The sequence below is a fragment of the Ammospiza nelsoni genome, chromosome 4 (genome assembly GCF_027579445.1).
Source record: "Ammospiza nelsoni isolate bAmmNel1 chromosome 4, bAmmNel1.pri, whole genome shotgun sequence".
Lineage (NCBI taxonomy): Eukaryota > Metazoa > Chordata > Aves > Passeriformes > Passerellidae > Ammospiza > Ammospiza nelsoni.
In genome coordinates, this window is record NC_080636.1 from 69,080,094 (window position 1) to 69,103,630 (window position 23,537).

Genomic DNA, 23,537 nt, shown 5'->3' on the forward strand with positions numbered 1-23,537 from the left:
AGTCAGAAGTTAGTCAAAGAATAACTGCTTTTCTTTTTAAAGCTGAGCAATACAAAACAGGTACGCTGACCATTTCTTTTCATGTTCTGTTCTGTTATACATGAGGAAGTTCATTGATACTTAATCTGCCACCACCTGAGCAGTTGAGAAACAATCCTATAATTGAAATACTCTGATGCTTTAGAATTAACATCAGGGTCATCCTTTCCAGAACCATGTTAATTCTATAACTCGTGCTGTACCCTAGAATGTGTGTAGGAGGAGGAGTCTCTAGCTCCCATTTGCCTTCAGTTCCAAGCTGTTAAGATTGGTATCTTTGTACTTTGTCTTGCCTATTTAAAACATAAGCATTTCATTAGAGATGCTTAATTGTCACGTACATGAAAGTAGGTTACACAATCTTGACTGACTGTACTGTCTCTGACATGCTGGGTTTTGGTTGGAGTTTCTAACTAATGGAATACAGAGAATTATCAGTGACTTTAATACAGAATTTGGCACTGAAATGCACTTAATATTTTGATCCTTAGCATGAAAAATGAAAAGCATGCATGAAATTTTATTTAATTTTCTCTTCTGCAGCCTTCATGTTTTATTTATTAGGCCCTTACATTGCTACCCAAGCACCACTGCGTATTCAGGTTGCTGTAATGGCAAAATGATTTTACAAAGTGATGAGAAACAGGCACAAAACTTTTTCTGAAAAGAGATGTGGCTAAATCTTTCTCCTTTCTTATTTTATTAACAAAGTTCACAGCTTTAGAGCTGTTCTGAGAGAAAGCCAGGAACATAAACAGAGTTGGCAGCACTCTCCAAATTTGGACAGATATTATTTATTTTGAGGAGCTGTGACATTTTTTGTCAGCTGTGTTATCTTTCCCCAAGGATGTAATGGTATGCCAGGGAATAAGCAAACTTGAGACCTGAGGTTAGTTACTGTGCTGTAAATCCCTTGCTGCCTGCTCTCCTGAGGAGAAGACACATTCCAGCTGATTCCAGCTGTAAAAATGAATGAGGTTAGGCAGATACCAACAGCAGAGGGATGTGTAACATCAGGTATTTTAACTGCTGAGGTACCCTTACAGTCAGCATCTCACAGAATGGTTTGAGAGCCTCTTTTGAAACAGTCGCAGTGAGCACGTTTCTAAATAGAGCACAAGGGAGCAAATCACAGCTGCAATGCTAGGGCAAGCTGCATTAGCTGGTAACATGCAGACTGGTATCTTGGAAAGAAAGAAAAAAAGGGAAGGAAATGTAATACTTAGTGCTTCAGTCATGCCCTTGTCTTTTGTCTGTATGTTGTGCATTTGGGTTTTTTTGTCCAAATGTGTGGAAGCTCCATGTGAATTTCTATGATGGAGAGATGAGCATTTAAGGCACTTGTGAGGTTAGCACTGTTGAGCTACCTGTAGGCTTCCCAGGGGAGTGTGCAGTAGTGCTTCAAAATTAATTTGTCTTTGAACTTAAAATTAAGTTTCTGCTTCATTATGTGTTTTGTCAGGCATTGCTACACTGGCAGCATGCATTGTTGCTGGCAATGTATGAATGAGTAAATGGTGGTGTCAGTTTTGGGGAATTAATGCCCTTGTCAGAGCTGAATGGAAGTTGACAGGCTTTATAGAAGAGATGGAAAGAAAAAAAAAAAAGGGTTTAGGGGAATTTCTTTTGGTTCCAGAGTGCAGAAAAGTGCAAAGGCAAAAGTAAGAAGGCAGTAAAGCATCTTAGGCAATGAAATACATTCAGCTGGACATAAAAGTTATTGCTGCTGTTTCACAGAAAAAAGACATATTATAAAAGTTACTCATTCACAGATTTTCAAACTGCACGTGGGTGATACAATTTTCTACATCTGTACAATTTAGATAACATAACCCTTGGGATTATTTTCAGTTATATCACCTGAGCAGATTTCTAACTACCTTATTTTAGAGTCAGAGATGGCTGTTATGTTATGTAATCACACTCTTTTTAACAGTTGAATAAATATATTCAGTAAAATATATTCAGTAAAATATATTTTGTAACAGGCAGTTGTCACTTTCTACCTTTGGGTTTTCTCTCTTCCTCCTTAATGACTTCAACCTGTAAGGCAATCTTCCTGATGCCCAGTGTAAAATTTCATCCTCTTAATTTCTCATCCTGTAGGACAGAGAGCTGCCTTGATTCTTCTTGTGGTATTTTAGGGCTATATCAAGTTGTCATCTGTTTTCAGTGGCCTTCAAATTTGGAGAATGCTTTGGTGTGTCTTTTAACCCTCAGCAGAGTTTTGCAGAAGGAAACCAGTTGCACAGCAGCAAGGCTCATTGAAACGTGCATGCACACACGCACACATACATACATAATTTTCAGGGTCAAAACAAAAGTTTGAATGATTCATAGCAAATATCTGAAGACTCAGCTAAAAACTGAACATCTGTCTTTACTTCCTGAGTCTTATGGTGGGAAAGTCAAACTTGACCATGTAACTAAATATATTATAATGCATATTCACAAGGGTGCAAATGGGAAAACTAATAACTCTGGTTTTTGCTGACTTCACTGTTTAGCTAGTTCACTGTTTTAGTGTCAACTAACCAATGTTTTGCTCTAAGTTTTGGTGTAGTTTCCTTGGCTTTTGTATTAGAGGTACATTGCAGTATAAATTTTAATGCCTTCTCAAATTTACAGCATTTGAACACAGAATTTGTGTGTAACAAGTAACTAGAGTAAATAGCAGAAGCAACAAGGTTTAGGGACTGACCACTAGAGGAAGCTACGTAATAGTCTGGTCTTGTGGATATATTCAGATAATAACATTTTACAGGAACAGTATTGTAAAAATATATCTAGAACAGCAAAATATGTAGATTTTTTTCTAATGACCTCTGCAGTTCAGAAGTTTGTCTTTGCCACTTGGTAGTGTTGTTTAAGACACCTTCTGTGAGTTAGCACTGATTAATAAATTATTTCTCAAAGGCAGTAAAACTGAAAAGAATAATTTGAAGTAAAAAAAGCCAAACAAATAGTGGGATTTTAAACTTTTCTAATCAACTTGTGACCCTGCTTCAGATGGAGATTGTTTCTCACCTTTGAGACAGGTCTGTGTAGGTGGGATATATTGTCATGGGAGAGCAGCCATTGTAGAGAGATTTGTCTGTTTTTGTGACATGGTATGCGTGTATGCAGAGTTGGAGAGATGATGCTGCTGGATTCTCTAAAGGTTATGGTAGACAACACAGCCATGGAGAGAGCAAGCTTACAATAGTTCATAGTTGATGCAGATTTTCATAAAGTCAACAGAAAAAGTTCCACCTAATATCAAGATTACCCTGCTGCATATGTTTAATTCTTTCTGCCTGCCAGAGAGAGGTGTTAAGGAGCTAATAAAATTTTTCTCATAATTAATTTTATAGAAAAGTTTGTCTGGCAACATAAGTGTATAAATGGTAGGGACTTTCCTCTGAGTTGCTGGTCAGCTTGTAATTGGAAACAGCTAAACACTTTCAGTGTTCACTGTAAAATAAACATTTCTAGAATTTCAAACTTCTTGTTCTTTCACTGTAATAAGAGGAATTAAAATTTGTAAAACATTGTTAGGCCTTTGCTTGTTCTTACACAATAGCCATGCTTTGTTACTGTGTGTCTTTGGATAGGGCAGCTCTCTCAGGAGTAGCTACCTACTGACTGCACTGACTTCTGTGTGGTATGATTGCTAATATTTATGGGGCCTGGGATCTTGCCTGTCAGCATTCCTTTTTGATTTAGCATGTTTTTAGAACGTCTGGTTACTGATAACTTTTATGTCTTAGGCTTTTACCTTTAAAACAGTGATCTCAACATGTCTAGGCAAGCTTGTTTTCTCAAAAATTAGCAAACTACCAGATACAACACATGTAGCAATTTTGGTGTCAGCCTTTTTACTTTAGCTCTGTCTGTTTATTTTTATCCTGTAACAAGAGAGACAGGGGGTTCAAATGGACACGATTTTAAACTACAAATATCCACATAGTTATTCTTTTGACTCTCTGAATGTGTGGTCTCAGAGGCATCACTGCCAGTCCAGTTCAAGTTATTTTCTAAAATTAATACTTACATGATTCTGTGAAAATAAATTTTGGTAAAACACCCAGACTTTACTGAATACCATGAAAATGTCATGTTATATGTAATATGTATTTGAAAATGTCTTTTTTTCCTTTTAGGTCCTTCAAAAATTTCTAATTCTGATGTTTCTAAACAAAGAAAATTTTAGCTTGACAAACTGAGGAATTGTCAGGGTATATAGACAGTATGAGAAAAGAGTTCTGTATTGTCCAATTCTTTCATTCATCGTAATATCTGAAAGGTTAATGCTGAAAAGTTAATGTTTGTTTAGATTTTTTTGAGTGCTTAGTTTGGGCGTTGTTTTTTTTTTTGATACACCCAGCTATTCTCTTATGTTCAAATCAATTTGAAAATGTGTTGCATATGCAGATGTACTTCATGTTACAAAAACTTTAGTACTAAGAGGTAGATTCTTTGGGACATACTTACTAATGCTAGGAATAGTTCCTGTTCCCAGAAGAGAAACAGTAGCGAAGAAATTAAATGAAGATTGGACTATCCTGGCTAATGGAGGGACTTTAAAATGAGTTGCATCAATTTTACTCAAAATGTGTCAGAATGACAATAATTTACAAATGGTTTAATGGATTGTTGTTCAGAAATTGAATCAGAAAGGTGATTTAAACTAAAAAGCCTTGTCAGCAGTATCAGCTAATAAACTATTAAAAAAATTGAATGTTTCCACTTGGAAAAGTGGAAATCTACAAATAATTTTGAGCCTGGTCTAGGTGCCACCAAGATCAATAGTGTACAGATGAAGCCTTTAGAGAAAATGTTTTTTTAATCACTTTTACATGCAGTATGTTCAGTTTACAATTAGGAGAATATTTCCTAGCTACTGACCATGAAATATGCACCTGGCATCTGAAACAAGCTGTGCTTTTTACAGTTTGTGCAGCAATGCTGTTAACAGAGGTCTGCAGTTGGAAATTAGTCATTCTGCTGATGTTAGACTTGTGTCTTCACTCACACTTAAGTTAGTCTTAGTGGGTTAAACTAAACTTTCCTTGGAATGAATCAGACACTTGCTTAAAAGTACGTAGAAAAATAATGGTTATAAACGCAAGTACTCCTTTTTTAATGAGTCTCATCTTACAGAGTATTATATATTTAATATAGTCCTCTCCAGAGAATCTGGGTGAGAATATGACAGGAAGTAGACAATGGATGTTCATATATGGAGCTTGCAGGCGATCTGCTACTAATCAGAACAAAACTACACAGCTCACACACCCACGCCTTTTTTCCTCCTTCATCATGGAGTACCAGAGTATAAATAGATGTGCACCAGTTACGAAAGGACATGGTTACTCTACTGTTCGCAATAAACTAAGAATTTTGTTTTGTTTCCCCTGCTCCCTATACGGTTCTTGGAATGGCTTGTCATTCATTTGGAAGGTTGACAAATTAAATTACCTGTTCAAAAACTACATTAAAATGTAAATCAAACTAATGAAAACTAAACATAACTTAGTTTCTAGAAAGAATGAGGAATAATACATGTACTGGAATGTGAACATAGAGTTTTGTACAGTAATGCTAAAATTTTAGCTGTTAAGTAAAGTTGAGAAAAGGAACAGGGTACTTAATGAACGGAGGTACCAATGTGTACTTTGATTACTGATCCAAGCTGCTTTGGTAATCATAAGAAACTGGATGGAATTGCCCATTTGAGCAGAGTATCTGCCCCTTTATCTTCAGCCCTTCTGGTTTTTTTTTTATCTTGAAAATCAAAGGAGGCTTGCCTGCATTTCAGATATTGAAAAGGCTGATCCTTTGACTAAGGAAACACTTACTAAGCAGAATCTGGCTGTGATTACCAGAGGCTGTAATGTAATGGCTTAAGGACCTTGCCTGACAAAAGCAAGTTAAAGAGTTCTCACCTTGGCCCTTCCTTCGTTCCAGTGCTGAAGTTCACCAGTGATAAGCTGTCAGCTCAAGTTAGGAACTGATGGTGTAGATGCCTGTATCTTGTGATGGACTCTCCTGAGGTCTTTGAATCTCTCTTTCCATCCAGAAAATCTGAAGAAGTCTTTCATTGCCTTCTTCACAAGACACTGGTACATGTGGTCATTTGTCATGTACCTCACAGAATTGTCTGTCATGTGGTAATCTCTGAAGAGCACCCAGGGATCTTCTGACCAACTAGGAACAGGTGATGAGTTTTCATAAGGGGATTTTCATGAACTCTGCAATGAATGGAACTGTTAGAAAATGGATTTGAAAAAACTTGAATGAGGGAGTATGTAAATGAGTGAGCAGCTTTTGGCACTTAGAAAAAAAGGAAAATATAACAGCCATGAAGAATAATGAATGAAAGGCCACCAGGTCAAACTGGGCAAATTAAGAAGCGTCTGTACACACATACCTAAGGCACAAAGCTTAAAGTGAAATATGGGGCTTTTGGCTGAAGCTGGAAAGCTTAACTCCAGAAGGGTCATTTGGCTTTCAGCAAAAGGCTCTTATTCTCTGCGTTTCAGAGAATTTCTCTGTCTCTGTGTTTGGTCGTCAGATAAGAGGTTACTCTGCAATGAGAAATTGTCCTAAATATTTAGACTTATGCATACTTGTGTTTTTATACCTCAAACACATTCTAGCCAGACTATTCTTAGGGAGTGTCGACTTAAGCCAACTTGCTTTAAAATGAAGCTGCATTTTAGCTAGTTAAGCAAAAAGCTATTTTTTGTCAGCGGAGCTTTCCTTGGACACTCAGAAAGAAGGCAGTTGGAGGACCAAATCTTTAGATAATGTATGTAGCAAACACCCTGCTTAAATGAACTTGCTACTCTGGAAGGTTGCTTTTTCTTTAAATCAAATGAGAACACTCACAAGACATATTTTTGTTCTTTATTTTGTTTCTTATTTGTTTATATTGGAATGACAGAAAAAATAGTTAAAGTGAGAGGCTCATAGGTGAAGTATATAGGAATAGCTTTATTGTCTCTGCCAGTAAATCCTTATGGCAAAAGCTCTTGAGCTGCTTGGGAATAGTAAACACTTGATAAAATTTGTGGTGTGGAAAATGGCTACTTATGGCTACATTTATGGCACTCTTTTATTTAGGAGTGAATTGGCTTATGGTTTCATTTATGACACTCTTCTATTTAGGAGTGCCCTGAGGAAAGGATCTAATCTATAGATCCATTAATATATGAAACAAAAAGGCTTGTGTGGAGTAAGTATTTTGCTTCTGTCTTCCAGGGTTAGACCTGCTGAGTTTGTTGTGTATGGTAGCACCCATTCAGATAATTTTGATAAAGTTATGGGGATATTTGAAGGAATGTACTGGCCTATATATTTTCATGACTTTGACATGCAAAATTACATCAGGAAGGGTATTGTGGATTTTAGTTCATTGTCTTTACTGCTATTATGCAGGGCTGTCAAATTGAGGTCTTCCCTGGCCTTGCTTAAAGAAATGTATTACTAATCTTTTATGTTAAAATATCTCCTATATTTTATGGGATGGTGTGTTATGTTTTCACTATGTGTTTTTCTGGATAATGACTGTTTATTCTTAATATAGATACCTTGTCCTGTGCCATTTAACAGAAGATTTTGCAGGGCAGGTTGTGTAAGTGCAAGACTAATGTTAGCACATTTGACAGTATTTCTAATGTTTTTTCTTCCCTTCTCACTTTAATGTCATATGAATTAGTTTCACTGAAAAGGGCAGGTTATCAGAGAAAAATTCAGAACAGAAAACCAATTTGGAAACAGCTAGAACAACACAGAAGTTTTCTCTCTGCCACTGTATGAGATCTTTTGGGGGGAAGTTTCTCTTTGGTATTTTGAGTCAGTTTTGCATGACGCTGTTTTAAGAAAGGTAGGGAAATATAATCCTGATGAAACAGCAGTAGTGTGAAATCTCAAACTACTTTATAATGTGTGAGCAATCCAGTATCAGAAAGGGAAATGGAGTTGATGAAGCTCTGTAATGTGGTCTGTCATGTATGTGCATCTGCTCAGTGTTTATATTAATGAGCTGGATAATACAATAGAAGATGTTCTTTTGTTATATTTGCAGATGATGACACTAGGAGAGACTGCATGGACAAAGGACAGAATGTGATTGCAAAATGATCATGATAAACTGCAAAGATGGTCTAATAACCAATGGATAGCATTCGGTAGTGGCAGGTGCAAGGCTGTTATCTGTATTCAAGGATATTGTGCTACACAAATGATCTGAGGCAGTTGGTTAAGTGGGGAGGCTTTGAAAAAAGATGTCAGAATTGAATATAAGAATTTTTGTTGTGCCAAGAAAAACCCCTACACTAAGATACAAAAGCAGTGGTATAACCCACAATGAGATGTATAAAATAATCTTTCTGCTCAAGGCAGAAAGTGTGGCACTAAAAGCTTTAGCATGGCTTCAGCTGTAACACATTGTCAGTGTTGGATATCCTACCTGGATATAGCCTAGTACTTTATTTCAAAGCATTCCTATATTCATGTAACTAAGTGCTCAGAGTAGAGCAAAAGGACATTGAGCAATCACATTCTGAGACAAAAAAACTTTACAAAAATAGGGCTCAAAAGAAGATGGTTCTTAGTGGGTTGTGCATATCTGTATCTCCTCAAGAGAAGAAAAGGAGCAGCCTGTTACTCAGGTTCATGGAGAAGGTGGCAAAAAGTAATAGCCTTAAATTGTAGGGCCAGAAAATTGGAAACCTTAAAAACAGGCAACAAATACCTCAGAAATGGCATAGGAAAAGTTGAACATATTTTGAGTTGTGGTGACAGAGACCAGAGAACCTCTTGCAATGCCTTCCAGACTCTTCTCTGCAATGTCTGTGGCACATGAGGTCACAGCAGATTGCAATACACATCTGCCCAAAAACCATGGTGCCCTGGCATGGGCTTCCTTGTGAAATACAATTCAGCAGCTCAGAAGTGTGCAAGTTCCTTTAGCTGTGCTGAAGGTGTGGCATTTATTTGGGAATGAAGTGGGGAAGGAAGAGTTGTCCAGTGCAAGAAAAACAGAGTGGTGTCAGGGAGACCTGAATCAGCCCTGAATGAAGTTGGTGTGCTTGTTTCTGTTTTGCAAGCTCATTGCTTCCCTCTGCTCTTTGGATGAAAATTGATGTATTTTAGTTATGCAACTAAGATTTCAGTGTGGATTTTCAACTACAACACTTGAAAGGTAAATGGTATTTTTCTGTAGGTACATGAGTATAGTAAACTTAAGTGCCAGACCATGTCTTGCATAGAGGAACTTTTGGGTAGCAATTCTGACAAATTCTGTTGGACATTTTTGAAGAAGACCCTGTGTACATACTGATGAAATTTGACAGTGTGACCTTTTCATACAGTTTTTTTTGCTGATGCGACTTGACACTTTTTTCAGACACACTGACAGAGATCGCAGACCCTTTAAAACCATATTCTCAGCAATGTGAATCAGCTTCTTAGTAGCTCAGCTGTGCACTGCTACATCTCACCCGGTAGACAAGACTGGCACTGTGATACCTATTTGCTCAGGTTCATTTCCAAGCATATATACACTGGTGTTGCAGCAGAAATGCTGATTTTGTTAATTCATATATCACTATTGAGTATTTTTCTGCCTCAAATGGCTTATATTGTGTTCTATGCTTTTCAGAATAGTTGTAGATCAGTAGCTAGCATTCATAACTGTCAGTGATTTTTCTTGTAGTGCTGAAACTTTATTCAGAGTCTAAAATAAGTCAGTATAAAAAGTTGAGTTGAGTTTGTGATGCCATTTAAATGAGAAATCATATTTACACATTGACTTGAATTTAGTAATGAATTCTGACCTGTTGATTAACGTAATGAGGAAAAGTGTTGTGTAGGATACTGGAGTATGGGAGAGGAGTGATGTGTTATTTTGGATTCAAAGGAGTTGACAGAATTCTGATGTGCTATCACTTTTCTACACGGCAGCTCTTTATTCTGTTTATAAGAGGAAGTTCCCATTTGGGAAGCATGAGGGAGGATAAAGATTTCCAATAGTATAGACATATCTGCCTGGTACAGGGTTACAAAACATTCTTGTAGAGCTCTTCTTGCCACATTCAGCCTGTTGACAGTGTTGTAGATTACTTATTCTCAAGGATACTCAAATATGGACCTTAAGAAGCCACTTCATCACATCATTTCCATAAATAGTCTCCAATGGCAAGCCATGGGCTCTTGATCGGAGTCTGTGGTGTCAGTTTGAATGGACAGGTGGGTAGGAATTACTAGGCAATAACCTTTTGTACTTTCTGTGGATGACAGGTGTATCATTTCTATGCTCACCTTCTACCCTGGCCTTTGGAGATGGGATCTTTATTTGCATGAGATGTTTTCATTAGTGGAAAGAATTTTGGAAACTGCGTCACAGGATATTATAGTGATGCTACCCCAGGAGAAGTAGGAAAACAAGTCTGTCACTGTCATGATGGCAAGGTAATGTTTCTGGAAAGTAAGGACAACATATGTGCAGGAGAATGATTATCCACTGCCTTCTGCAGAGGGTTATCCAGAGTCATGAGAGGTTCAAGTTTACATGTTCCTACTGTAGTTGCCATTTTTCATCTTTGAATTAGTTCCAAGTGAATGCATATTTATTACGGGAATTCAAATCCACTTAATGCACTTAATTTACCCTGACCAGTTTCACGGGAGAGATTGGGAATCTTTGGGCTAATAATCCTCCCTGGTCCCTGAGAACAGTTGCAGCTGTTCCCTGTGTTTCATGCTGAGGAATTGTGATCCATGCTGTAAAATAACTCCCTCGCCCACTGGTGAAGGCTGCAGTTGTATTTTGCATGTGTCTGCTAACACCCTACAGGCTGATGGGTGACTCTCTCCCTGGGAAGGTGCTAATTCCCTCTGCAGTCACGTGCCTTTTAAGTGAGGAAGTCCATACCATTTTCTTGTGGCATTAGTTGTGGTAGGTCAAAACTGGCACTCAAGTGTGTAAGCTTTATAAATACAATTAGCTTTTGTTATTCTGGGGAAGTAGAGGTTCCTGGACCTAGGAGTCCTTAAAGTTATCCAGAAAATGCCAGAGTAGGATCTAGGAGATCAGAGAAAGTGACAGCTCTTTGTTCGTTTCTGCCAGCTCAGGTGGTTGTGAGCTGGTTCTGGGCATTGGTTTGTTTTGTTTTGTTTCTTTTACTATAGCTACCAGAACTGTCATATGGTGCCTTTACAATCTGAATTTGAGTACTCTTCCATGACTGTATCCTTAGTGTTCCTGTAATGATATGTGTGAGACTTAAAAATGTTTTTAGGAACAACCTAAAGTACATTTGGAAAATGTTTCTGAGGAGATGGTGGTTGTTACTATCACAATTGATTTTAGCCCTGTGGAAATATTTGAGACTTCTGCAGTTTTGGCCATTCAATTTTGGAATGCAAATAGGATTTTTAATTCAAACTCTCTCCCCCTTCCAGTGAAAAAGTGAGAGAATCTGGGGGAAGAAGGAAAGAGGAGGCTGTAGTTCTGCAGTATGCTGAGAATGACTGTAGGGGCTTCCTGAGTCAGATCAGAGACATTGTGGCCTTACAATGATTTGAGTCAATATATAATGCCTGTTGAGATTTGTTGGAAACACTGCTGTGCTGATGTTCTGTGCTGCTGGCCTTGACTCCTCACCAGGTGCTGTCCATTTGCTTTAGAAGCTTTTTGGTGCACCTCTGACATCTGTCCATGTGCCCGTTTGTCACCTCTGTCTCCTGGCCTGCTCCAAAATACCTGCAGGTCGCTGGTAGAATGCCACTTCCCTGCATTGAAAAGCATGTTTCCAACCCACCCTTGTTTTCATTTTAGGCATTTACTGTGGCTGGACCTTCCTTTCCATACCTTTGCTTTCCTCTGAGGGCGTAGAGGGGATTGTCCCTGTGAGAAGGACAATCACAATATGCTTGGGATAATGGTTCAGTTCCCAGAATCTGGGCTTTTTGAGTTCCCTGCAGTTCTCCAGAGATACTAGGAGTTGAGGGGAAAAAAAACTTTCATGAGGACTGGTCAAAATAACTCTGTCCTGTAGCCTTTCACTGTTTTGGGCATGTTTCCAGGTGTGTTTTGCTGACATAACAGACCAGCACTTCACGTCTTGCTGCTCCTGGGCCTTGCACTGCTGTACATACAATGGTTGCTTTTGTTCAGTTTTGGAGACAAAAATGCAAGCTTCCATTTTCTTTCTTAGAAAATGCCAAATGTGCCTGAAATTAGTCAGCAGAGGATACAGGTATGTGCCTTAGCCAAATAAATTACTTGTATCCTGCAGACATGGGAGTGGGAAAGTCTACTGATTCATTGTCACACAAATAGGTGAAATAAATATGTAATGTCCAGAACAAATGGATTGTTTTGCAGCTTCCAGACAGCAATATATTGTCAGCCTATATGCAGACTGTAACTAGAGCCTAATGATAATGAGAACATCTGGAAGCATCTGGAAAATGTTGCCTCCTCTTTTGCTCACCTCTACTGCATATTTGGCGTTTCATTGTCTTGTGCAGATTCAGTACTGGAGTACTATTTAGCAGTTGCCAAAAATCAAGTTCAATTAGAGCAGCTCTGGTGAGCAGGAGGATCAGAAGGACTCCAGCCAAGTTTGGGGCTCCATGGTTGTGATGGTTTTGGCAATTAGCCAGTTGCCCTTAGGGCTGTGTTTGAGTTTCTCCCTTTTACAGCTTCACACAGTTGGTGTCCTTATTCTGTTTTGGAGTGTATATTTTTGAGTTCCCATGCTATTGCTCTCTTCAGATCTTGAGTTTCTTTTTCAGTGCAGTCTAAGAACCAGCCTGGCTGTGTGATCCCCCTGTGTGAGCTAGAGAACAAGCAGTCAGAAGTAGCATGGAGTTAGCTACACCCATACATAAAGTAGGTGTGTCAGGGGGTGTCTGCTTTACTACTCCTGCTTTCCCTCATCATCTGTGCATGTGTACATACAGATGGTGCAACCAATGAAAGTCCCAACAAGCAACTATAAAAGAGTTCCAGAAAGCACTGAAGGGGCAGAGTTCTTAATTTCTAACAGTTCTTGTGAGGTCTCTGGAAGATGCTGGCAGTGATGCACACGTGACTGGTGTCTGTGCCTGGAGATGCAGGTCCGTAACTATCAACTATCTTGTTCCTCTTCAGGCATGGTATTGGTTGCAGCAGACACACAAGGTCACGCAGTGGAATCATAGGCAAGACTTAAGACTGATCCCAAGGGGCTTAAATCTTGTCTTCAGATAGCTAAATGTTCACCTGTAGCCATGAGACACTGGGTATTATCTGTCTGTCTGTCTGTATTTCCTCATTATACCTTCCTGCTCTCACTACCATGTTTTCATTTCTAGCCACAATTGGTTATAGGCAGTGACTGCAATTCTCACTTGTTGTCCAGCCTATGTCTGCCATCACCTCAGCCTTTTCTTTGGCAGAGGTGTGAAGTCACATTTTCAGAACACATGATGACATATGTATATTTTAGCACACATGAGCAGTGTTTGCAGGGTGAGGGCACCATGCTGCCACTGTTGTGCTGGTCAATTGCTTCCAGCAAAACTGAGCTTTCTGCTGAGACCTCACAAGAGCTGTGGAATAGGTTGGCTCCCCCACCACCAGGATGCTGTCACCTCACAGCTCTGGATCCATGGAGTTTAATGCCATCCCACTTTCTTCACTTCATTTCAAACTTCATTACTTGGAGTCAAATACAGCTGTCAAGTTTTACAGTAGAATGCTGAGGTCACACATTTAAAGTCTTGATGAGTGGAAGCTCTTACTCTGCAGACTTGCATTAAGTAGGGTTAGGTACTGTTCCAAATGCCATCAGCTGCAAGTTTGTTGTCTGTGCTCCCAGTTGTGGAACTGAACAAGTGGGGATGGCAGCAAGCACTCAGCAAAGGAAATAAAGGATCCCTCTCTCAGGCTAAACTTGAATTTCTGATGCATGCAAGTAAGCAAAAATGCCATTTTCTTTCCCACTCAGTGTTTTGTTCATCTTTTTTGCTTTTCTTCATGCTGTGCTCAAACTTTCTAATTGTAGGCCAGTTTTAGAAACTGTATTGGCTTTGAAATTACTCCAATGTAAACATTTTTCATATCAGTTACTATTAAGGTTGGAGTAATGAGTACTTCCCTTCCTGTGTGCTAGCAGATGATTTTTCAACATATTTAATGTGTATAACAGTGGGTACCTGATCATGTATTCATATCTCAGTACCCTGGAGACAAGTTTCATGCTGACCATTCAAATGAGTATTATCATGCAAGTACTGACAAGACTGACTGGGAATAGCTTAAGTTACATGTAGGCGTGAGAACCAGAATGATTCTGATAAATTCCCACGTTCCAGCCTAACCTGCTTAATTCGATTCAGTGCTTACTTTAATGGGAGCAAGGTGATCTAAGAGGAATTCTTCCTGGTTGTTTTGTCTCATGGAAACGATACAAAACCTGCTTGTAGTAATGGTAATTTACTATTACGTGTTTAGTTCTGGAATGGTGTTAAGGGACATAAGCCAAGTTTAATTGCCAGAAACATTATTTTGTTTTAATTTCATTGAGGGATTCTCAAAGCTGTGGAGATATTCCAGAGCTATATGACAAACTTTTGGATTGATATGATAGACTGCTGCCTTGTTATTCTCCTTATCTCTGTAGAGTCATGCATACCCATGTGATGGTTTACTTATGTATAGAGAGGATTATGAAATATTTTCCATCTCTGTTGCCTCTGATATCTTTAGGCCATATATCTAGTTCAAATCTTGGTGAAGACAATTAAGCCCCTAGGCAAGCCAAACTAGGGTCATTTTATTTTAAAATGTGCTTTTAAAATATGCTTTTAAAATTTATAGTAGTTCATAGGGTATCTTTTATGCTCTTTACTCCTCTTTTTCTTTAACCAAGCTTTGTGCTTGTTGGAACCTTAGAAGTGTAAAACAAGTATTTGGAAGCAGTAGAATAACTTCCTTACATTGTGTGGTTCCATAAAAATGACATCAATAAAAATTTAGTTTCTGTGCCTTGAAACTGTGTGATGATTTTACTGTGATGTATGCTTTTATTGTTGTTGGTGTTTTTCTCTGTTTCAGGCCAAACAAACCAAGTGGCCAAGGAGGCAGCCAACAGATGGACTGGTGTGTATTGCAGTGACACAGCTTCACACTAGAGCAATTTCAGTAAAAGACCTACTTAGTATTAAGAACTTTAAATTTGATAAGAATTTGACATAGGATAGTCCTCACTTAAAAAAAACATAGAGGAATTTATTTTACTTATAAAACTATTATGATTCAACAAAAAGAATGCATCCTCTCAGTTTTGTTACTGAATATACTTCATATGCCATAACAGATTTGTTCTTCTGATGCTGTCTTGTACACTATATTAAATCCTGCAACTTGTTTCCTTGGATAAGTTAAAATCTCTTAAGATGAGGAAAGCAATAGAGACTGGAAATGGTGATGCCCAGGTATTCAGATAGTTTAATTCTATTCTGAATGTTCATTTCTTTATAAGGAGTAGAATGTTTTGTGGAATCTTATTGCTGCTACCATGTGAAGGATGCTGATACAAAGTAGGTATTTCTCAAACTAATTGATCAGTTTTGACAGGTAAAATGATGCATAGTTTTAAAGAATGCTACTGTAATGACATTCATATGGAAGTTTAACTCAGTTTTCTGTTGTTGCTTAGCTTTGCTGTATTCATTCCCATTTTTCAAAGCAAACAATTTATATGTCCTTATGGTTTTTTAAAATTATTTAGAATATTGTTTATAATTTTTTGTCTAGAATAGATCTCCTGCTGATGGACTGCTTGCTATCATTGGTTGTGCCAAGTGCAGCAGGATATCAGTGTCTTAGTCTTTGGACTGTTTTATACCTGGCTTGTTTACTGCATATGGGGAAACAAAATTACGTGTTCTGGGAGTTGTCAGGGCTTTCTGCTGTTGGTGACAGGCTGTTCTCAAGGCTTTGAATGAGGTAAAGGAGCTGTGCCTCAGCCTGTAGAAGTACTTTGCTATTTAATTAGACAATTTGGTTATATGCTGCAGCATATTTTTCTTTTGAAGAGACAGTTTTAAAACCAAATGTGTGATGGTTAAAGAAAAGAAAAAATATCTCTAAGCTGTGCAGAGACAGTGAACACTTCCTCTCTTAAGGAATGCTGCAATTTATGGGTGTTAAAAATGACGTAATGAGTTTCAGTAAATGCTGCAGTGAAAACTTATGTTAAATTGAACAAAATGTATATGTTAAAGTAATGTGATGCTAAAAAGAGAAGTCCTGACTAAAATAAAGCTTCTTGAATAAATAGTGTCTGAACAAACACGCAGGACTAGAAAGGACCTTACGGTAAATTTAAATCCAATTTTTGTAGCTATAGACAGTCACATAGTAGGTGTCTAGTTGAAGAAGGACCTATAAAATACTAACTATGCATTCTCACACTTACCTCATCACTCTATAGCAGGCTTACACTGTAATTGTAGCTTTCAGTCTCCTTGTAAAAGAGGAGCAAGAAAAGATAAAGATAACATATTTTTATTCGGTGCTAAGTAAATGATTTCCTCTTTTTTGGAGGTTATTAACAAGAGCCTCATGTTTTCTGTTCTAAATCTACTTGATAATGATGTTCCCCACTATGTACCTTTTTCATACAGACAAGAGATACTGCAAATGGAAGGATTTTGTTGTAGCTGAGACTAAAATTCATGCTTTCCTAAATACTCAAAATGAATGTTTTTCATTCTGTTTACAGATAACATCTTTTCAATAAAGTCCTGGGCCAAGCGTAAGTTTGGATTTGAAGAGAGCAAAATAGATAAAGGTTTTGGAATCCCAGAAGATTTGGATTACATTGATTAGTGTTCAGTTGATGGCTGACACAGTTGTACATAGTTCGTTATATATTAATAGCTGCCATTTAAATGTGAATCCTCTCCAAAAAAGGTGACCGCCCTTTAATTTGCTGGTTTTGTTAAGGTTAATAAAATACTAAAAATATTTGTTGCCCTTTTTTTTTCTTGTATTCTGTAGATAGTAAATCTCATGCCTTCTTCTGTGAGACAGGCTTAGCATGGACGGAGGTTATAGGGAATAATTACTACAGAGTCTTGAGACTGGATTTAACTCTTCCTTTGCTTAACTGGAAGTGGTAAGTCCTAAGAGTTAGAAGCTCCAAGGATTTATGTTTAAACATGTTGAAGGCTTTGGAGTGGGAATTAGTGGGAACAATATGGAGTGGAATGAATTTTTCCCTCGTCTCACCAATGAAATAGAAAAGAGGCATAATCCATTAAGGGAAAAAAGTGAGACAGTAAGGAGGTGAGTAGAAAGGCTGAGGTCTGGTTTCTGGTAATTTTTTATTGTTTTGGTTGCTAGAATTGCTTGTAAGTTTAGTGACAACATGATATTTGTTGTTGCAAAATACTAGTGCAAGAGAGCTGAATTTGTTTGGATTCGACACTGAGAAAGCTGATCCAGTCAAGGGTATATCTGCATAGAAGGGGGAACAAAGAGCACCCATCCCTTCACACCACTGTGCACCAAGATTTAGGATGTTTATCTGGGATGTGAGAGACTGAATTCAACTTACTGTTAAAAACTGAGGACTTTGGCTTTATGCACGTTTTTCAATTTCAAGTTAAAAGCGCAGCCAGCCGAAATAATAACAGATGGTGAGCACCTCATTTTTTTTGGTGAAGTTTCTGAAGCACCTCACTTTGTATCAGCTTCTGGTTTCTAGTTCTGATCTGTGCATGGCTGCAGCAAGAGAGGTGGACAGTGGAGACTGGCGTTCCACAACTGTGGATTGCAAGATGGCATTTGTGCTGTACAGCTCTGGAGGATTTAAGCTTTACCTTCAGGAGGTAGGTGGGCCTGCTGCAAGCTATCACTGAAAAGTGTCTGTCCACCTTTTATGTAACATCTGATGAGAGAGCATTGCTGAAATGTGGCATTTATCTGGAAATGTTCCCAGAAATCTGTCTCCTGTGACCTTTCCAATTAAAAAGTTTCCTAGCAGTTCAGCCCATGTTAAAATGCAAGGATTTCAGGTATGCCCCTGAATATTGTCATCTCATGTCTATGGGGACAGCAGAGTTACTGGGAAGATAACAGGTGAAAGATTTCCTCTCGGAGAGATAGCGTAGCAAGCTGTCCATTGCCTAAGGAAAATGTATGGGATGCCTGGCACATAGGAAGATGTCATTAAGCTTAAAATTGCAATGGTTTTTTGAGTTTGGAAGGACTTTATTCCTAATATTCCTTTTATGTGTTTGGAAGGACTTTATTTTTAGTATGTCCAATACTGAACCTTGAGTACAGCTGCTGACTTGTAAAGGTGTAAGGGAAGTTGGTGGTGCTGAGCTGAGTGTTGGAGAGTTCCTGAGCAGGCCTGGCTTTTGCCCCAGGAAGGAAGGGCGTGCTGTGCAGCAAAGCTCCCTGCGGTGCCAAACTGAACTCTACTGATGCACCTGTAGCTTGGGTGGTTGGGTTGCTCTTGGATTTTGTGCTGTGGAACAGTAAAGAGGCAGGCTCTTTTGGTTCTTTGTAGGAGATCTCTCTCAAGTGAGTCCTTTTTTGGTTTTGCTAAACATTTGGAGTGACTATTCTGTACCACCTAACAGGTTTGAGAAGCTCCTTGGCACATCTGTGTTCATACAGTAGAGATGATGATTTCTCAAAAGGCTTATTTGTATGAAGGAGCATTGAGCACATTAACTTACTGATGGTTTTTGCCTGTTAGAATCGCTTTCATGTGGCTGACCTTCTACTTGTCAGGGAGCCTCAGGTAATTTATGGTCTGTAGCAGCTTGTGCACCAAAACTTCCTCTGGTACCTGTGGGGATGAGGGTTTCTTACTGACTTCACTGTTTTGGCTACTTTCCAAATTCAAGAGGGAAACGAAGATGACCAGCTATGTAAGTTTAGCTGCAATATTGTGGCTTCCTGTCTGTAGGGTAAGAGCATTGTGGATTGTAATAAAACCTTTAAATGTAGTAAGTACCATCTAAATAACTATACTTGAGGTACAGAGATACTACAGTCAGCCAGAATGACCTGGCTTTAAAAATGTCAAACACAGCCTTTATGCTTTGAACACAGAACTTAGGTAGTTCAGTTGCAGGGATTTGAACAGCAGTGCAATTTTCTCTAGAGTTTTGGGTTTGTTCTATAGGTACAGAACAAACGTAGACATACCATTGCACTTTATTTTTTGTTCTGTCTTCTGGTGTTGGTTAGCAAACCTGGAGGGAGAATTTGTCTGCTTCTGTAAGGACACAATTTTGGAACAGTCAGAACAGAAATTTCTTAGCTAAAGAGAAGAATGGAAGAGGTGATGCATTACCAGAAACTGATTATTACTCCTCTAGTGGAATAGATTGATTTTGCGCTACTGTTTTGTGATTCTGGATTTTTAGCATAGGTGAATTTCAAGGGGAAAAGCAAAGACACATCCTTTCTGAGAGAAAAAGAGACAATTTGTGTATCTTGTATATTCCAAGATACTTTGAGCCTGCGGCATCTGCTCACTTTTGGAAGCTTTTCCTCTTAAAAAATTACGCAACAGACTGCTAAATCCCACAATATGAAACTATGTTGGATTGTGTGGTTTGAGATGTGTGTTCACTTCAGTTTTTAGGAGAAGCTGGGACTTTGGTCTTCTGCCGAGTTAAAAGTCAGTAGCAGTTAAAATTATTTTCTTTCTGAGAAATTTTTTTCTATTAGCCTGTAGCAAAAATTAAAACACTTAAGCTGATTTTTTTGTCCCAATTTGTATTTTTGACTTTCTTGAGATAGAACCTGAAATATTTCTAAAAAATCTAACAAGAAGAACAGTGCTTACTTCTACTGTTACTCTTGTGGTTATGTCACAGCTATTTTATGTATGTCTTCCTCTTTTCTCTTTGTTTCTTATGCCCTATAGGGTTTTTTGCCCATGTAAGGTAAATGTTTTCAACTGTTATAGCTAAGCCAGTAGATGAGGCCCTAACTACAATTCAGGTTTATAATTAAAGCAGTTACTAGTGCAGTGGGTGAAAATCAAACCTGTTTTTAGCAGAGTCTGTTGTTCTGAACACTCTCAGGAACAGTATCAGGTCCGGCTTTTCAAAAACTCATGAGGAGATTATCTTTACAGTACTAGGCTGAGGCGTTGGGTAGGCCTGCTCTTTGGGACTCATGTTGATTGGCCACTGTGAAGTAAGAGAGATGCAGGAGAAAATATTTATGTCTACCTGATCTACTAAGAAACCTTAATTATTTAAAGAAAGTTGCTGATTGTTTCTGCCCTGAAACATCCCGTTCTTCCTTGTCTTTTATCTTGCCATCCACATGCTCTGTACAACACCAAGCATCAGCTCTAGGACTCCCTTTATGGCACTTGCAGAGTGTTAAATGTTAACTGTCACAAAGGTTTAGGTTTTGACGCGAGTCAGTTGCTAAGCCTTTCATTAATGCATCATGTAAAATGTCATTGCTGTTTGGGGGTGTATGAAAGGGAAAATCCAGGCTCTGACACAAATGGCACGGTGATGCTGTAGTCACGTGACAGAGGTGGAACCGAAACTTCTTGGGACAATGAGGGGAAGAGAAACCTAGTTTGTAGTTTGTGATGGTGACTAAGAACTTCAATGCAAGAGTTCCTTAGAGAGTTCTTCTGTCACCCAGGCATATTTCCACCAGTCAGGTGATCTGGTTGGTGCTTATCTCCATGTTTCTTTTAGAGGTGAGGTTTGTATGATCATACTTTTCTGTCATATATCTTCTCCTTTTCCCTCCTGTTCTTAAATTACCCAGTGATTTCAGCTAAGTTTACTCTGAGGGGCCCTGGTACAAGCTCACAATTTATTTATCTCTTCTGTTTGGCTGCCTGCCTGATAAATACAGGCTTTCCCTTTCCCACCTACCACTTTTGGAACTCTGAGAAGGGGTAGAGCATGCTGGAGGTGGGAGGAGGAAGAGAAGATGTCAAAGATGGTGATGGAATATGTGAGGGTCTGGCAGCATTGCTGGGGCTGAGATGGGATGATGTGTGCATCCTTTCAGTGGGAAGGAACAGGTGACTTAAACAAATGATGTCCTTGACTAATCCTCAGTGTCACACATGTGACAGGTAACGCCAGCTAGACACAGTTCCTGTGTAAGTATTCTTGTGCACAAGGAGTCTGCCTCCACAGCAAGGATAGCCTTTCTCTTCAGCTTCTTTTTCTCCTTGTCCCATTTGCATTTTCTACCCCTCCACTGTCATTTCCCTTTTAGATCCGCTTGTGGCAACCACATAGGCAGAGCAAGCGAAGCACTGCAGTCTGTACAGATGGCTGTCTGTCTTACTCCTCCTCCCGCTGACACTGCTGTCAGCACACACACCTTCCAGTGCACAGGCATACGGGAAGGGAAACATCTATCTCTGCGTTAGACTTGCCTGTTTAAACTGTATGCACAGAAGGTTGCATGTCAAGAAGACCAGGGAGCAGAAAGATCTGTGAACAGCACCACCAGCACCACTGAACTTCCCAGTGTCACTTCAGACTCTTCTATAACGCCTCACAAATGAATGAACAGTTTTTGTGCTGTGTGATGGTTGTACCTAACCTAGTTAGAAAAATTTTCCTTACAAAAAAAAGTTCCTGCTGAAGTATTTATAAAGAACAGTTTTTAAGCAAAACCTGCAGGACAATTTTCTGTTTCCAGTATTTGATGAAATCCCAAGTTATTCGGAGAAAGGATGAGCCTTTCCATATGAAAAACTTAATTTTAAAATATACTCCATCCTTTTGTTTCAAAAAAACCTTACTGGTCTGGCAACCAGTGCTGAAGTAAATCCTGTAACCCATCCAAGGGACACCTTTTTTCAAGTGAGATGAACTTCTGCTGCGCTGCTGCTGAAGCTCAACAGGAGAAGCTGTTTAAAATTATGACTTCTAGAGAAAGCCAGTGATGGACATACTGAAGCCATGTCTTACAGGGATTCCCACCCTACATGGACACCTTTGATCACATCACCTTTCTTCAGGCAGCAGCACCTCAATGGCATTCTGGAGATGGGAATTTTATGTTGAGATGCAAAAAAAAAAAAAAAAAAAGAGTTCTCATTTTTTGAACTCTACAGTGAGAAAAATGGTCATGTATTCTCCCCCTTCGTGCTAAGAAAAAAAGGGGAGTAAAAAAGTCAATCACATGCTTTCTTGCACTATCATTACTAGCCATGCAAAACAATGCTTCTGGCTGATCCTGTCATTCTGGAGGATTTTTGAAGGAAGATAAAAAGTCAAATTTTCATACTTTGTTTTCAGTTTCTCAGAAAAATTAATTACCTATTTAATCAGATTTTTTTTTTTCCTTGTTATGCTGTTCTCGGTCAAAGACATACTCCCAGTGGCAGAAATGCTTTTTGATTAATTTTTTTGCATGGACACCAATTAATCATCATAATAAGCTATATTCTTCTGTGGGCTTTTTTTTCTCCTGAAATATTACTAGGCAATATCCTCTTCCCTAGGTTTTAAAAAGTCAGTCAGCTCCTGAGATCAGTGATTAAAAAATCCAAAATCAAGGCTCTGCAGCAGATCTGATTGTTATTTCTGTGGCGATTGATGCTGTACCTGTCTGAGAAGGATATGTGAAAAATAACACTGAAGAAAGTTATACTCAGTGCTCCAGAACACCAGTCTCTGTATCATCTGGTGAAAGGCAAGAAGCCTGGATGATGCGTTCCATTTTTGGTGTAACTACCATTCAGAGGCTCAGCAAATGAGTAATTTTTTTTCAAACTAAGCATTGAACAAAGCAGCTTCAAATCCATCTTTGTAATCCATCAACTTTTTCTGGTACTCTCAAGCTGTTTATAGAAGTTACCTTAGATTGGGGCTAGTAAAAATGAAAACAGATTCACAATCAAAACTTCAAAATTTAAAACGTTAGGTTCAAAATTGGATATCACATTGTTGAAGCTGTCTTTGTGTTCAACAAAAAAATAATCTAGGAGCCCTTTCCTTGTCATAAACTGTTTAAATCATTAGAAGATTGTACAAACCTAAGAGAACCATTCATGTCAGTGTAGGAAATATGTCTTCACTCTTTCAAGTAGGCATGATTGAAAATCTGCATTTTGGGGTTGTGTGTTTTCATGCTTATTCTTTCTTCAGTGCTTATACTGGAACTAAGAGAATTTTCTGTTAAATAGCCTTTACTGCTATGCAAATTTGACTGATGACTGGATAGGAACTTGGGGAAATGAAAAAAGGGAATTTAATGTCAAATTTTTTGGTTCTTTTTAGACTTTTCCCTCATCAGTCTTGAGCCAATAGAGTGGGCATTTTCTGACCTCTGGTTTGAACCAACTTCCCAAATCAGAAAACCATAAATGGAAAGCATTGATTCCTGACTTGATTTTCCAACTTACCAACTCCCCAGCTGCATCCTCCAGCTTTTGATAGGGAGCAGATAGAAAAAACAATAGCCATGAGTTTTTGCAAGGTTTTTTTGG

At 38.6% G+C, this 23,537-nt stretch overlaps 1 protein-coding gene across 4 annotated transcripts in view; it reads left to right on the forward strand.

Annotated features, from left to right (window-relative positions):
• MND1 (meiotic nuclear divisions 1) overlaps positions 1 to 17,050 on the forward strand; it is a 41,635-nt gene extending 24,585 nt beyond the window's left edge. For all 4 annotated transcript variants that reach the window (XM_059470894.1, XM_059470898.1, XM_059470896.1 and 1 more), the window contains exons 7-8: positions 15,134 to 15,178; positions 16,806 to 17,050. In XM_059470894.1, coding sequence (XP_059326877.1) covers positions 15,134 to 15,178; positions 16,806 to 16,912 — 152 coding nt within the window. In that variant the 3' untranslated portion in view covers positions 16,913 to 17,050. The remainder of the gene's footprint in view (positions 1 to 15,133; positions 15,179 to 16,805) is intronic.
• The last annotated feature ends 6,487 nt before the right edge of the window (positions 17,051 to 23,537 follow it).